The sequence below is a fragment of the Gambusia affinis genome, linkage group LG07 (assembly GCF_019740435.1).
Source record: "Gambusia affinis linkage group LG07, SWU_Gaff_1.0, whole genome shotgun sequence".
Classification (NCBI taxonomy): domain Eukaryota; kingdom Metazoa; phylum Chordata; class Actinopteri; order Cyprinodontiformes; family Poeciliidae; genus Gambusia; species Gambusia affinis.
Window position 1 is genome coordinate 25,188,226 of NC_057874.1, and position 17,508 is coordinate 25,205,733.

Genomic DNA, 17,508 nt, shown 5'->3' on the forward strand with positions numbered 1-17,508 from the left:
AGTGCGTGGCCAATGTCACTTTCAGGTGCAGATGAGAATACTCAAATGGTGTTCTGATAATAAACCTCACTTCAAAGATGCAGTAGATGACCTAAAAGCCTAATTTGCATTTTCTGCATAAGCATTGTGATACACTTATGATGAAAAGAAAGTATTTTCAATGTCATGTTGACGATTTCAAATATCAGAACATAATAAACATGATCTAGTTTTTATCAGTTTCTAAAATAACTTGGACCTCAACTTCATAAGAACAAAACAGCTTAGGTTGGAATATTTTTGCAATTACAATGCAGGAACAAAAAAACTGGATGTAAAAAAATAAATACGTCCTATAATTTAATAAGTTGAAAACCACCTTAAGCCATGATAACCTGAAAGAGTTGTGACTTTTTCTGTCTTCCACATTTTTTGGGAGGACATTTTTGCTTATACACAACTAAGAATTCAGTTGACTTTGACTAGGCTTTCGTAACGCCTCAATCTTATTTAAATTATTAGTGGTTTTATTCTGCTTGTATATTTAAGATTGAGTTGATAGCAGTCCCAAGCTTTGGTCAAAGATCAATTGAATTTATTCATACCTAACGTTCCAAATCTCAGTCATGCCATCATTCTTTCTAGGTATCAGATTTTATATATATCTATATATATAGATATATAGATTTTTTTATATATATATATATTTCATGTGATACCTGCAGCCTATAGAATCTGGGAGGAAGCCCTTGTCCTGTCTTATCTTGTTTTGAGTTTTTCTGACCATTGCACATCTGATGTTGGGGTGAAATTCTGGGATGTCCACTCTGGGGGAAGATTGGCAAATGGTTTCCTCTTGTAAATAAATACTCTCTTTAGAATGACTGAATTCCAGTTGTGTGGAAATCCTAGCTTGAAGGGCAGTCACAAGTACTTCTTTAGGGAAGTTGCTGATTTCCTTTCAACTTTATCGTTGAACATATCTGCATGCTTTAGAGCAGTAAATTTCTTTGTGAGGTGATCAAGGTGCTCAATCAAGTAAATCTGATCAGCAGAACCTGGTGGCGATCTCTCAGGGTTAACTTTTCATTCCCTTTTCCATTTCTGCTTTGCTTTTGTTTAATGAATAATTTTGAGATTTAATTAATTTTAGAACCAACTAACTGATGACGTGAAGAGATCATTCCATTAAGCTTGTTCCATAAAAGCCAATAAATGAGGGTATTCTTTCCTTTCACCAAGCATGCAGTTGTATAGTATGTTTATGTAACTGTAAGTAGGATGCAATCTCAGGCCACGTCAGTTGTGGAGGAGGTGATGTTTCTGATATTGCAACATAATGACTTTAGAAGGTGGAACACACTCAACATTAAACTACCAACCTCATTCATGTGATCTTTTGTCTCTTTAAACAGTTTTAGTGCTTTATGCAAATAAAAGCCCCATATTTTTGTACTTCTTTGTATTCAATACATAATTCAGAGGTAGAAGTAACAGAAAGAGAGAGAGTAAAACTGAATCAGAGATGTATGGAAGACTGAAAGCGGAGAGTAGAATGATGGAGGTGCCGTCACTGTGCAAGTCCCCGTCTCTTGCTCATTAAAACAGTAATTCAAGCAGGGGATTAGAGATTCAGACCCATGGAGTTAGCCCGCTGACGGCTGCTGATGAATAGTGGTTAGAAGCTACAATTGCAATGAACAGCTATGCTAGAAGTAGGAGATACACAAGCAACAGAAGGCAGTATGTGGAGGTGTGTTTAAACTAAAGAGGTGAGAATGACAGGCAGCACCAGTGGCAGAGAAATCCCTCTGTAATCATGTTGTGTCCAACCACTGTAACTGGCCCAAAAATACTCCCTGTGCAACTGAGCTTTAAGAGGAAAAAATCCAATAACTATTCAGTTTAAGGCCAACAGCCCAGGAAACAACACGACTCAGAACACGACTCACAGGTATATGAAGGCATAGGGGACAGACAGGAAACAGACAGGAAACAACAGAGAGGTAAAGAGAGAAAGCAAGGAAAGGGCAGAAAGTGACCAGTGTTTGCAGGAACAATCCTCTATTTGGAAAATTAAAGAGAAAAAATATGTATAAATGAAACATAATTGGATTGTTTTGTTAACAAATCTGACACTTGTGCATACAAGTTGTAAATAGAGCATCTTCATGTTCTGACGAGGCATGAGTTACAGTGACAGTACTGTGTACAAAAGATGGCCTTCCCTAAAACCTTGGAAATATGCATTTGTGGGGTGTGGAATACTTATGGAAGTCTGTTTCTATGAAAAGGATTTAATAAATCCCATGTCCAGTCAAATCTGTATCAAAATCACTGAAGCAAAGTCAGACTGTTCAATCAGTCCAATTTAGAAACAGAAAGTAGATTATTTTCTTTCTTTACTCTTATAATGGGAATCAAATTTAGAATTTAACTTAAAATCTTCATCCATCCATCCATTTTCTTTACACCCTTCTTCCCTAAATGGGGTCGGGAGGGTTGCTGGTGCCTATCTCCAGCTGCGTCCCGGGCGAGAGGCGGGGTTCACCCTGGACAGGTCGCCAGTCTGTCGCAGACTTAAAATCTTATCAAAAATAATATTTTACATGCCCAATAATCATTATATTATTGAGCATGTAATGTAACTTTCATTATTGCAGCCAGATGAACTGTTCATTTGGACTTCAACGTTGCACTTTAGCAATTTAGTCTTTTATGCTGATCATTTCTATGACTCATTTTCTTTTAAAAGATTGGATCCCTAAAACCTAGAAAAATTACAGGGTCAGTATTTCTGATGACAGTAATACATTTTCCATCCATTTGCAGTGTTCTATTGGTAACATTTTCTTGCCTGAGAAAAGGGGAATTGTACAAATTGTACCCTCCAAACACTGTGCCATCAAGCAGTATTTCCACGTACTGTGATGAGAAAAGGAAAGTTTCATTTCGAAGAAATTGGAACCCCATGGTTGCTTTGCAACACCTTTAGCAAATGGAAACTACAAACAGATTTTCATTAGGCATGAATTATAGCCAACAACACAGCTGCCATTCTTTGCAGTGCTTCTGTCGGTTCCCAATTTCAACCTTATTTCGCTCTCTCATTATTGATCTCAAATAAGAAAAAATGGCGTTGGCCGCATAGAATACAGAGTCAGCAAAGGAAATCACAGCCACCCATAAAAAAGAAGTGCTATTTATGGGCAAAATGTGACTTTGATGACTGTGATGATACCTTATAGAAGTAAATAAGTTATATGGGGGTTCAAGAGATGTCCTTGGCTGCGTTGCTATAGTGATGCTTAAGTGTGTGCTTTAGTGTGCCTCACAAGGAGCTGCGGATAACAATGCAGGATGATGCGGGTTTCTTAGTGGTCATGATTTTGTCTATGTGCTGAACTATTTAATGGAAAATGAGTGCTAATGCAGATTCTTGTTTCCCACAGCATCTTCAATATTCCCAGAAGGTGCTTTACATAAAAGCATACATATGCTGAAACTGGGTTAGGATGCACATGCGTGGTCTGTAGCTGCGTTTTAAGAGCCTTGTGTAGGAGCGTGCTTGGAGTACTTACAGGGTATGGTGCGTAGGTAGAGGTTGTCTCGTATGATCTGCTGAAGTTTGTGGTCGAGCGAGCCCTTCTGAAACTGCAGACTGAGGTAGTGGCGCAGGTCTGTGTTCAACACTTTGCCTGCAATAAGCAAGAGAAGGGCAAGAAAAATTAGCCAAAATCTAACAACATTTCATGTGGCATATAGCAGCATCTATATGAGACAATTCTGCTTTATAAATACAAGAATGTGACCACAATTTGAGCAAGTTTATATGCAAGAAACTTGTTGAAGGATACCGGAAATATTTAATCCAAGCCATACAGTTTAAAAGGTGATTCCACAAAATGCTAGTAAGATGAAGATCACTTCTTAGTTTGAAGAATAAATCTCAGATACTTCAATAGCTACTCAATTAAATGAGGTCTAAATGAAAAAATAGCCTCATATATTTAGACAAACTCCAGACTTCACCACTTAGTTTCCTCTCCAGCCTGATTTTAGTCTTTTCACCTTTGGTTCACCTTTAGATTTCTATTTTATGCCTTTCATAAAATATGAATTGGGATTCAAATCCAAAAGAATCATTTAAAAAAAATGCTGTCCAACTAAGTGCTAAGTGCTCTGAAAATGCATTGAAAATTGTTTTTCTCTCTGACTGCTTGCACATTGGGAAAAAAAGAACAAGCTAGTCTGAGCTGAATTTATTTTGTCTCTGCCTTCTTATGGCACACAGTGAATCTAAAACCTAAACTGCTAAGTAACCATTGATGGATGCTGAGTTCATACACAATTCCCCTTTTTAACCAACTTGCAGAAGACAACAAAAACAGCTTTCACAAATATGTGCAATACCACAGTCTCGTAAGCAAAAGACACAGATTTTCATGCAGAAACCAAAGAAGATATCTGAAGAAGATTTGCATCAGCCTTTAACTCCCAGATGTCTTTGTAAAAACAAAAATCATGCAAACTTGACGCAGAGGGAGATTCTCAGAGCTGTCAAACACAAGTGGGGAAAAAAGTTCATGTATTGAAGAATATGATGAGGAGTTTGGAAGACATGGCTTCATTTTCAGCTTCCTCATCTCTTGAATGAAAGGAAGAGGAAGCTTGGAGAAAGATTGATGACGGACAAATTTTTTTTTTCATCATTTCTCTTCTTCATGTCTCCCTCATCTTTTTTGCACTGAGACAAAACTACCAAACAGATTTCTCCTCTTCTTATAGAAGAGGAGAAATCTTCTTTAAGAAAAACATTCTTCTTCTTCTTATAAGAAGAAGAATTATATAAGGAGTATAAGCATACTCCTTATATAAAAGGAGTATATTTTATACACACGGGACCAAAAAAGGACTGATGGTGGATGCCATCCGTGGATGCCACTTCCATGCCAAAGAGCCACACAGAAACACAGAAAAAAACAAGAAAAAACAGAAAAAAACTCAGCTACGTGAAACTGGAACCACAAATGAACAGATGCATCGTGGGTAATGCAGTGCCAAACAAACAGATGGACTTTTAACATATATGTATAAGAACATACTCCTCTTCTTATGTATACTCCTCCATAAGAAGAGGAGTATATTTCTCCTCTTCTTAAAGAGGAGAAATATTCTGGATAAACTGATCACAAAAAACTGAAAAAATGAAGTAAAAACAAAAAACCCTAAACATTTTTATAAGCCTCCTGAGTCTATAAGTTGTTTTTTTTTTCTTTTCCACTCATGACGGATATTGGTCTATTTTATTAAGTTATCCTCAACTTCTATGTTCAAAACATAAGTGCTCTAATAACTTTAACATCCATCCATCCAACCATCCAACTATCCATCCATCTTCTGCTTATCCGGGGTCGGGTTGCAGAGGTAACAGCCTGAGAAGGGAGGCCCAGACTTCCCTCTCCCTAATTACTTGTTCCAGCTCCTCTGGGGAAATCCCAAGGCATTCCCAGGCCAGTTGAGAAGCATAGTCCCTCCAGCGTGTCCTGAGGCCTCCTCCTGGTGGGACGTGCCCGGAACACCTCACCAGGGAGGCGTCCAGGAGGCATCCTGACCAGATGCCTGCACCGCCTCAACTAGCTCCTCTCAAAGTGAAGGAGTAGTAGCTCTACTCTGAGTCCCTCCCTGATAACCAAGCTTCTCACTTTATCACTAAGGGAGACGTAATGAAGTTCTCTTTAACTTTAACATCCAATTTAAAATATGTTTTGCATACAATATATACAAATATAACTAGGTTGACAAACTATCACTTTGTTTCTGAGTCATCTCACAGTATTACGGTAATACAACTAATCCATTATGATCTCTTTGTAGTCATTGTTTTATTTTACCAATTAAAATATATTCTAATAAATAAATCTATATTGGACATTTGGAGCTCTGCAAATGCATCATCTATAACTGTAGCCATTATTCTTTACACAAGACAAAGAGGACAAATCCTGTACCTAGCAGCTTTACAGAAATAATCACCCATTATTTAATCCAAAGATACTTTTATTTACTAAATCTGTGAATGGTTGAAATATTATAGTAAATCAAGTAATTCTTGTTTTGCTTTGTTCTGTCTCTACTTGCATATTTGTGTATACTCAAACAAGTTATTCAAAGTGGACTTACATGAAAGATGCTAAAATAACGGTTAGAAACCAGGACATACAATGACACTTTGAAAGTATATTCTCAATCTTTTGTTGGGTTTTTGGCAATGTCTTCTGATATCTTGTCACTCAGATGTTTAAAGTCTTGTTCCTGAGTTGAATCACATTCTTAATTGAAAAGAGCTATTATGTAGCAATTTAGTCTGACTTCTTTGACAGATATCGGCTTGCAAAGCTTTTTCAAGACTTTTTCACAATATATTAAAGATTAAAATCTGCCTCACTTGATTTTTTTCAGTTTTCCTGAATTTATTCATTAAGGTATAGAAATGGTTTGGGAATACTGTAGGTATGGAAATTCTGTCCACCAATCCTAAAAACTACAATTTCTCTTGCACAGCGTGTCTCACCACAGGACAGAGAAGTAAATTTAAAATTGTATGCATACAATGTGACACAGACACACTGCAGTGCAACACAGTGAGATCTTTGTAGCTTCCTGGGTCCTGTCAGAGACGGTTAGTGAGACCGTCACATCAGAGAAGTTTCTCATTCCTCCTATCACCAGATAACACTGCTGCTGAAATAGGACTCATTTTTCTGTGACAGTGCCAATTTTAGCTCCTCGTCTACCCACTTAGTTATTGCTTTTTGTTTTTTTAACACCCAGCTCAGAAGAAGGCAATACTAAACTGTAACTATAACTTAGCAACATAAAATAATGAAGAATATAATTTGGTTAATTTCATACTTTTTGTTTATTCTATGCTGCATATTAAGGAAGCAAATAATAAAAGAATTATTAATTGTACTTTTTTTTCCTTTTTGGCAGACTCTTCTTAGTGATGCTTTCTATCTTATTCTACCTTGACATTTTTGCAGCAAGTAATGACAGGGAAAGTGTCAGAAAGGAACAAGGTCACCCACGGGAATCCCTTAGCAACATGTTGCTATTTCACTGAGCATCACCAGCACTCTTCCTCCCTAAAACTGGAAGCTCAGAGAAAATAGCTGTACTCGCTCTGCAGTGATGGAGGCTTTGCCTGGCACCCTTTTGTGAAGCGACAGACTGTTAACACAGTCACTCAGACCAACACCTCACTCCGAAGCCACAGAATTAGACTAACACTTGAAGCTGTGGATTTAACTCCTTCTCACATGCATATATTATTGATCTATTTTGAGGCATCTCAGCAGAAAGCAGTCGCTAATTTACACAAAGGAGTCATTATGTAACACGGAAAAAAAATTGATGTAAGGTATAGCTGAGGTGCTACCACAAATTATTCTGTTTTATAATTTTAAAAATCTTTTCAATAGAGATAATTACTTTAGTTCAACCTTATTCAGTCTACCTATAATCATTATTTTATTTGAAGATAAAATAGGTTGACAGATAAAAATTTTATTATTGCAATGAGAATGTTCATGCTGAAAAGGAAAGTATTTTTTTTTTTGCATCAGAATTACACACTTTAACTTTTTTTCTGAAGAAATTAAATATGATTTTAAGTTGTTTTCTCCAAAATACAATGACACAAAGAAAGAAATAAGTTATTTTGTAAGTGGGAGACAAAAAGGAGGTTGCTTCATTTATTTTATCACCAACAACAACAACTGCTGGTTGTACAGGGCTTATGTGCTAGACTTTTTCTTGGACTGTGATTTTTCTCACTTTTCACAATGAACAGGTGCACAGAATTACTTGTCTCTGAACTTTTTGGCATAAAACAAATTAGCACTGATGCCAACAATCTGTAAATTTATTTTGTGTACATGGTTAGGCACAGCAACTCTTTCTCTCCTCTTTTTGCTGATTTCTCTGAACAGTGAAATTGGAGCAAACGCCTTGTGTCAATTCTGACATTTCATTCAGAGACATTTTCCCTGAGGCAGGTGGACATCCACCGGGAGGTCATTATCTCTGTTGTCTGACAGTCAATTAACAGTCTTCAGAATAGGGAATCTGTCTGGTCTGGATATGTTCCCTGATACTTCTCTCAGTGCACTGAGCTACATCATAGTCAGAATGATTTCAGTGAATAATGTCTAATGTCAGTAGAGATGCACCATCCATAAATATAAATGTTTATGCAAAAGACCAATGTATAGCTTCCTGAACTGAAATGACTGTTTTCCTTTTTCTCACTAATAAAAACACGAGGGAGTTTATTGCAGCCGCTGTGGTTTAACAGTCATGGTGTCATTTTTGGGTTATTTGTTTGAGTGGAGAAACAGATTATCACCCTTGACCTTATTAAAGGAATGTAGCACAAAGTTCAGGTGAAAATATGTCAATTTTCACAGGAATGGAATCTGTCAGGCTGATTTGTGGAAAATGTATTAAAATATTCACAACATGCTTTAATTTTAATGAAATGCTTCAGCAATAAAAGATGAGCTAAATCACTACTGGCAGCTTCAGTATGAGATCTGGACACTATCATTGGACAGCAGTTTCAAACAGCCAATCTCATTAATGATTTACTTTCAACTGAATGAATTTTCCAGATTGCAAAGTTATAAATCATGTCAACATTTACGATGTGCAGGGCACATTGCATGTGAAGCGTATGCAATTCTTTAAAAAATATAAAATAAATAAATACTCTTCTAATTCATGATATGCACATGGATAAAAGTGTCATAAGATGGATAAAACATTGAGCAGCTTAAATAAGCTTCTGGCATTGACTGGCAAGGCTTAAATAAATGAGGAGCTCAGTCGTCTACAACCTCTTTCCCCACATCTCACCCTTGGCTGCCTCCAAGGATGAGGCCAACCTATGCTTTCCAAGAAGTCATTGGAAGCCTTTAATTCCCTGTAAAGTTCTCAGGAGCTATGGTCTGCCTGTTTGAGTCTGACCTGCAAGAAAAGCCTGGAGAACATTCCCATGCCAAGACAACTTCAGCTAAGGAGTGGACTAAGAAAAACAGAGTGACCACACCAGGTTAATGCTGAGGTTAGCTCCAAAAGAAAGATTTCTTCTTCACAAAGATTACCAACTACTCCTTGCCCTCCATACAGGGCTCTTTTAATTGCTCTTTTTTTCATTCAAACGTCCCATTGGAGAGAACAGGAGATCTTTAATGCAACACATGGTTCATCTTTTCCTTTGTACTGGTTCAGGTCAGTGACAAAGAAAATGAACTTTGCTCATTTTTACAGGTACAGGTTCATGGCTAAGAAAAATGAACTTTGCCCACAGAAGTAAGTACAATTTGGCTCAGGAGGTGGTGGTGCTAAAAGAAATATGTTAAACAAACAGGCTGTGTGAAACTGGAAATGCTTTGGGAATATTGTGTATTTGATTAATGCAGCACAAGTTATTGTTTTAAACTACTTCTTCTCACCCACATGTTCTTAAAAAGTCACCACAACAATTATTATGAATGCCCTAATGCACTGTTAGTTCATGTTTTCAGTTACCAAGCAACATGTTTACTCAGAAACAATACTCAAGGCAAAATACTTCTTAAAATAATATTCTGATCTCACTGCAACTATTCAATTAAAAATACAAATAATGCATGCCTAACCAGCATCTGTTGTTAGAGGTTAAAATCAGTCAACCTTAAAGAATTATTTGTTTTGTGTTTCTTGGTTTTCATGCTGTATAATTTATAAGAGAAGCTACCTTTCTACGTCACTGCCTCTTTACCAGGTCTCCGGGACTTACCCCGATCACCTGTTGTCCTCATTTTATCCTGTTTATTCATGTATCCTTTCTTTGTTCCAACAGAAAATTTAGCAGCAGGAGAAGTTTTCCCAATCATGTAACAGACCAATGCATCAAATGCTATCTTACCCCCTCGAATTAAGTAATTCCCTATAAAAGCCTTGCTTTTGCATTGAGAATCAGCTTCAGCGCAAGCAAAAATGTTTTCAAATTGTTCCATGCTAAATAAAATAGATGTTCTTACCACTGACGGTGGAAAACAGACAGAAAGAGTAAGTCAGGGTATCATAAATTATTTTTTAAGTCTGGATGTGTAGTCACACATCCAGAAAGGGCTGTATCTGGGACATGTCCTGTTTATTTTTTGACATATTCAAATTACTCTAATAAGGGTTGAAAAGTATGGGACTTTATTTCAGTGTTTATTCCATAGTTATGTAAACTGCTCTTGTCTGTATTTTCAAACTGAAAATCCAATCTAAACCAATTAGACATGCTGAGAATGTTCCTCTTTTGCTCTCACAAAGACCTCCGACCAGTCCGGGGGCGGACACTCCTGCTCGCTGCTGTCTCACTGTAGAGACGTTTGGGTCCTTTGTGTCTGGAGGTGTGACTGGTTCTAGGCAAATGCAGGGATCCAGGATTGTTATAGCAAAACCTTCATTGTAAGAAGTAGAACATAACATCAAATATGTAGGTTGTGCTGTTCTGGCTGTTCTTTATTTGTAGAGATGCACCAATCAAATTTTAAAATCTGTATTGGCCTGTAGATGTATTGCTCCAAAAGAATATATCTATCTATATATATATATATATATATATATATATATATATATATATATATATATATATATATATATATATATATATATATATATATATATATATATATATAGATAGATATATTCTAGCTGGGGTACTGTGACAATATCCCTGATCCACAAGGACAGATCTTTTAAGTCTAATTCTGTTTTCTGCTCTGAGCAACATTGTGCTTTGTTGTTTGTTTTACACTATATTTAGAATTGCACCTTCTGCACCATTTGAAGTCAATTTTTACATGTTTAACCAAGTTAGTCATCCTATTGTTTTTGTCAGTTTGAGTTTCTATTTTTTTTATTTATTTTACCTAGGCTGTTATGCTCCTTATTGCACTGTCTGAACAAATTAAAGTTTGACCAAGCTTGTGAAACTATTGATTTATTTCAATGTCCTGTACTGGTGCAGGTAATGCAGTACATTATGTCTGTGTTTAAAAAAAACCAAACAAAAATATTTTAAGTCAATTTAGCTGTTTTTCTGTATCAGATTAGTATTGACCAATGCTAAAGTTTTCACTGGAAGTGAAAAGAGTAGATCAGTGATTCCTATTTATGAGCAGTCAGTAAAAACTTAGATATAAACAAAGACAGAATTTTTAAGTCTCCCCCAGACAGATTTTTTGTTCTTATTTTTTCTAGCTTTAAATATTTCCTTTGCCCATGCTGCAGTGAAGGCAGACAGATGCTGCTTGCACCTCAATCTTGTCCTCTGTCGACATTCATCATGGAGCATAATGACAGGTCACAAACATCGTCTTTGTCAGGGACTGCTCCTCCCCTGTGGCCCTCACTCAAACCAAGCAGCAACACCTCTAAGACCTCCGCTTTGACTCCTTTCATCGTTCTCCTTGAGTGACAGCATACCACCTTCCTCTTTCCATCCTCCTCTAACCTTTCAGCTTGGTGTGGACATTTTAAGGGGACAAAACCGCCGCAGGGTGGACACCTTTGCATGAGAAGTTTACCAAAGGCTCCCTGTTCACATTTTCAGACAGCTGAACATGAAACTGGGATCAAGGCACACGTTGCTGACTTCGTCGAGAAAAAGCAGAGAGTGGTGTGCTATAAGCCTGGCTTATAATCTCACACCTCACACAGCGCCGTCAGATGAATTCTCTTCACTTATATAACTGGCATGTGGAGTGTTACTGTGGCTGGAGGCTCCTGCAACAGAGGAGTGTGATGGGCCGATGTTGTGTTTTTCAGTCTGTTTGTCTGGCTGGGTGGACACAGAGCCATGCAAACTTAAACAAGCAGTGGCCTAACATGCCAGAACCGCTCACTGCATACTTAATTTCCTTTCATTTCAGCAGCAAGTCCAAACTGGGATACAAGTCTGATGAAAGCATTTTGGATGACCAAATAGAGGTGCTTGAAATTCAACATGAATGTTGGAGCCTTGGTTCATGTTTTATAAAACCTTTCATTGGGGCTGAGCGACATGGCTTCAAAATAAAACACGCTTGTTAACCAAGACGGGGGATCTGTATGGACCAACATCGTCCTGAGCTATGGAAATCGAAGGAATGCGTTTGTGGAAAAATATCCAGATTTTCCGAAAATGTAATCTTCAAGTTCCAAAAATTAAATTCATTGACAAAATCAATTCATTTATTCCTGCCTTTAGTGCATGATTAAATTAAACTGAACTGAACATATAAGTTTATGAGAAATTAATCTAACTTTATCCTCATTGTAAGCCACAAATGCACAGGTTAAAGCCACAACCCCCTTAACATTACAGACCATAGATATGCCCTGGCATGATCATAGCATAACACATTTCCAGCCCACTGATCTCTAAAGAACCGAGACATCTGCCCTTGTGTTAAAAGTTAACTAACCATATGCTCTTTTCTCCTCTGCCCACAATTCCTCCCCTCTGCCCATCACTGCTCTGCTTCTTCCTTTAAAGTGAAGCTGGATCTGCTCAACTCAGCAAAACGGGAGCTGCGATGCAGACAGAGCGGCATCAACTGCAGTGACACCAGCACTGCTGTGACAACCAAAGCTACGTCCACGAGCCAAAAAGACCTGAAATGTAAGAATCACCTTCAGGTGCTGAGTCATGTCATTTTGTTTGTCAAATGTGCAGATTACCTCTTTGTTGTTGTTGTTGTCTTTTTTGTCTTATTTTTTGAACTTTTCATGGTTCTTCTCTTTTCATTTACCATATTTTTTTAAAAGCAACCATTTCTGTCATTCTATATTTCCTGTTCAGCTAAAATAAATTAACTCAATAACAGAAGCAACCACCTTCACATCCCAGTTCACTTCCTACTTAACATCTGGTTCTCAGAATGTGCGTCACTACCAGAGTATTTATCCAGCCACAAAAAGGTGGAATGTATATTTGAGTAGTACATGTATAGCTAGAGACAACTTTTTAATTTGGTTTTGGTAAATCAAGGTGGACTTAATTTTTATTTTCAACAGCATGATATTAGTGCACAAACATATTAATTAAAATTAGCTCTGACTGGTAATTGATAGGTAAAATCCTGAAAAATGGGACTTTTTCTCTGGAGTAAGCACTAAATCCCAACTGAACACTAACTTTTTGGTCTGCAGCTGCACAAACAGCACAATCTGTAATGTAATTTGTTTTGGATTTAGTGGAAATCAAATAAATAATAAGCCATTACTCTTTGATGCATGAATGAGGAAAAGCATTCAGGCATCTAATCTGTTAATTCTCTTGGATTCAATACTTTCTATAACAAACTTTTATTCTCTTATGATCAATGTTTGCTACTTTTAAATTTAATACAGATTATACGAATTGCCGTTAAACGTCAAAAACTAACCTTTGAGTTATTTTGCTGTAGCTTAGCTAACTGAAAATTTAACAATAGGTAAATTTAATTCAGAGCTTTTAATTCATATCAATCTATTACAAATGACAAACTTAATTTCAACTGCGTACCTTCCAGATGGATTTTACTTATAATACTGTCTATGCTTCTCAAGTAGAAAACACAAAATTCAGAAAACCAACAAAGTCAACATCCTAAAAGTTTTCTTCCCAAATTCGGTTATTTTCTTCCAAAAATAATAATAAAAAAATGTCTTCTTCAGAAAGTTTTTGATGACAAAAAAAACTGTCTATGTGCCACGTTGTGTTCAGGTTGTCTTGAAAAAATTAAACTTGATGGTCTTGCAAACATTGCAGTAGTTTTAGTTTATTTTCCCTGGATGATTCACATGCTTTTAGACTCCTTTTTATGCCAATCTACATGTTTCGCAGTGCATCTTCCAGTTTGGAAATAACTCCTGTGACCGCTAAGCATTTCTTATTTACTCCCACTCCTCACTTTCACCTGTTTCACAGCCAACAAAGTGTTTCACGTGGAAAGGAAATAGCCCAAATACATCCAAACTGTTTCTGCGAGGGAGAGAAACAACTTTTCAGGTCATATTTAAAGAACAAGTGTGACTCAATCGGGCTGCGCTGTTCTCCGCTTGCAAAATGGTCGGCCTAATCCCAAGCTTGTTGTCAAATCGTGTCTCCATAAAAGTGAAGTCGTGTTTTTTGGGGGAGGAGTGAGAATCCAACCAGAAGTATTCAATTATTCAAAGCGAGAGAAAAGTGTTAAGGAAGGGAATGTGTTGGGAGCTGAAAATAGGTGGAAGTGAACTGCCATGCTCAGGCAGTAGGAACCCAAAACGAAAGCTTGCTTTTCTTTTAAAGTAGCAGTATGATGTATTTTCCAGGCACACAATGTCATTTCATGAATAATCAGGTAACTATTCTGTTGCCTTCAGTTATCATATAATTGATCGACATCTGTCTGTTTGTTTAAAAACTCCTGCTCTGTCTGAAACTCCACCTTCAGGGCACAGGAGGAGGAGAATTTCTCAATTTCTCAAAAAGGTCAATTTTATTTAATACTGCCCCTGTAACCAAACCCTAACTGTGCCAATAGTAACACAGGTCACTCCAAAATTTTAAATGGGGGGGGAAACTAACGCCACTTAGTTGATGACTTGAAACAGAAAGACTTTGGGCTCTATTGTAACAACTAAGTTCATCAGCCAACCTTTTTGATATTTAATAAGCCTCCAATGAACAAAAGGAGCAGAGTCATATTCAACCTAAGATGGCTGGCAGGTGTCGTAGTCTCCAGCTCCGCCATTAATCACACCATCCATTGGCGAGAGATGAGAGAAAAATAGGCTATTGCAGTTATCTACCTCAATTGCAACTGATGGGGATGAGCCCACAAAGTGCTCCTTAGTGCCTACAATCACACAGCAAAGGCAGGGAACATCTCTGGCTCGCAGTTCATCTGTGAGGCATTTAACTGATTGATAGATCGATGCTGGGACATGATATTAACAATTCAACCAAACACAGCGTTAGGCAAAGATAACCTTGGAAAACAACCATAATTGTTGCTGTGGGGGTAACACGTGCTAGCCTAGTTGTTTTCAGACAGCAGCTGCTTGGCCAGATTTTGCACAGAAATAAAATGAACAGGGCTGCGTGTGCCAGAACACACGCGCAGACCTGTGAGAGTGAGAATTTCTGTGTCACTCAGCTCTCTTAGCTCCCCTATTCTGCAGAAGATCTCTGTCGGATGTCATTAAAAGTTACTCGGTCTGTCATTGTATAGACTGAACAAAAGGTGCAGATCACTTCAAATTGTACTCTCCAGGGGGAAAAAAGCTCTTATTCTGTTTGTCTCTTTTATTACCGTGGTCTCTCGGATGTCTTTTCCACACAGCTCAAAAGCAAAGCCAGTCCATTGCTCCCAATATGATGCAGTTTATTGTTGAGTGAGCAAAGAGGATCCCAAGGGCAATAGGGCATCTTATAAAATGCAATGTGCTAAGAGAACACAAAGCAGATATACATTTCACCCAATATACACAAATGCACATGCTGTGAACTTAGCCCTGGACTGTGATCAGGAAGAATATGTGAAATCATAAATGTACCACTCTGTCTGCTGGGATGAGGAAATACAGGAAAATGTGCTGCCTCTGCCTCATAAATTTACATTTTATTAAGTTATGATGAGCTGAATAGATTCCATTTTGAAAATAACTAAGAAAGGCACTGCTATGATGTGTGCACAGATGTGTTCTTCTGATATTATGACCAGATATTCAAAGACAAGGGATTCCCTGAGCATTGATTTCTGACACTGGTAGATCTTTACAATTGCAGCCTTTAAACACAGCAAACTGCAAGAAACTGTAGTTTAATTACAACATAAATATTTAGCAATTTAGAAAGCATTCCTGACCTCTAGTTTAATCTGAAGTATTGGTCATTTTCAACGAATCACAATATAAGCACTTAATAATGTGCTAAATCTCAATGGGTAAAACCCTTCGCGTCACATATTGACGCGAAAGGGGTACCCCTCGCGTCAATATGTGACGAGGACGGAACCACCATGCGTCAATATATGACGAGTCGGGTGTGAGAATGGGTTGAATTAGCTGGCCGGTACAGTTACTGAAAAAGAATGTAAAAAATGAAAACAAAAAGCAATCCATTCAAACATGGACCAACTCTACCAACTTATTTATCCACACATTTATTCCCTGTCTCATGCCACTTTATTGCACTTAAAATTATAGATGGATTAATTTATTATGATTTCTTCATATGTGTGGATTACTTAACATCATGTTAATCTGCCTATTAGAAATTTAGCGAGAAAATCCTGATATCTTTACTACAATATTTTTTCTGCTATAAATAGAAGTACTAAGCAAATAAACTGTAATAAAATATAAAATATTCAAAGGCATCATAACAAATACACCAGCAAAGATGTCTTTTTATATTTTTTTTATCTCAAATTAATAACAAAGTCATGTGGCAAGAGAATCAAAAAGATTTTGGCAATTTTTTGTGTTTCTTTCAATCTGTAATGTTGTTGAACACTGCCTCAGAGGAGAAATAAAGCTCTTTTATTTTGCAAAATTGTCAAAAGATACATAACAAACACAACATCTTGCTAAGGCATATGATTACAGCAGGCTAATTCCAGCTCAGTTAACAACCCATAATTATGCTTTGCAAACTGCAAGAAAATACCAAAGCAAATTTTAGAAATGAAGATGGGCAGACCTGAAAAGGTTCAGACAGCCCATTTTAAAGAGTGACACCTCCTGAACAGCTGTACTTTTAATGTTTCGCAGTCGTGTGCATTTGGCAACTGTGGCGTGTAAAGCTGCTGAGGGAGCTTGGAGGTGATAAGGTCATGATGAGAGATCCAGAGGATAATGATGGCAATTCCAATAACTCTTCTCACTTGATGCGCGCCCAGTCGCTCATGAAGCAGAATCTTAATCCTGGGCTATAATCCTGCTGACTGAGAGGTTCCACAAAGCCATTTATAACAATGAAAGTAATAAAAAAGGAAGCCCAACATCCATCCACCCTGTGTTTATGACAGGATACTCAGATTACATCAGTTCTGAAAGCGAAAATATCCAAAGAGCAACACAGATGAATCCCCGACCTTCTTAAGTTCATGTTATAACCTGCCAAGCTTCTTGTATATTTACTGCAGCAAATTTACAATGGATTATGTTCATACACAGAAAGAGGAAAGTGGGAATCTTTCCACATTGTGTTGTGTTTCAAACTCATCATACAGAGGAGGCAGCTTTTCTGATGTAATCAGTCTGCACATAACATTTTAAACCGTTAGCAACTTTAGCAAAATTGACTGCCTCAGGGTTTTTCATGGGAATGCAGAAACACTTCACCTAAAATGAATAGTATAAAGTCATTTTTACATTTTCTGAAATGCTCATTGGGGTCCAGACTGCAGAGGAATCACATAGAGCTTTTTGAAGCTTGTGTGTTGTTGAGATGTACTTTTGGAGTACTCTGGTGAA

The 17,508-nt window shown here is 37.3% G+C and overlaps 1 protein-coding gene across 2 annotated transcripts in view; it reads right to left on the reverse strand.

Moving 5' to 3' along the window:
- The window catches only part of LOC122834204 (membrane-associated guanylate kinase, WW and PDZ domain-containing protein 3-like), a 140,590-nt gene that overhangs the window by 47,229 nt on the left and 75,853 nt on the right, over positions 1-17,508 (reverse strand). For both annotated transcript variants that reach the window (XM_044122401.1, XM_044122402.1), the window contains exon 2: positions 3,561-3,677. In XM_044122401.1, the coding sequence (XP_043978336.1) occupies positions 3,561-3,677 (117 nt within the window). The remainder of the gene's footprint in view (positions 1-3,560; positions 3,678-17,508) is intronic.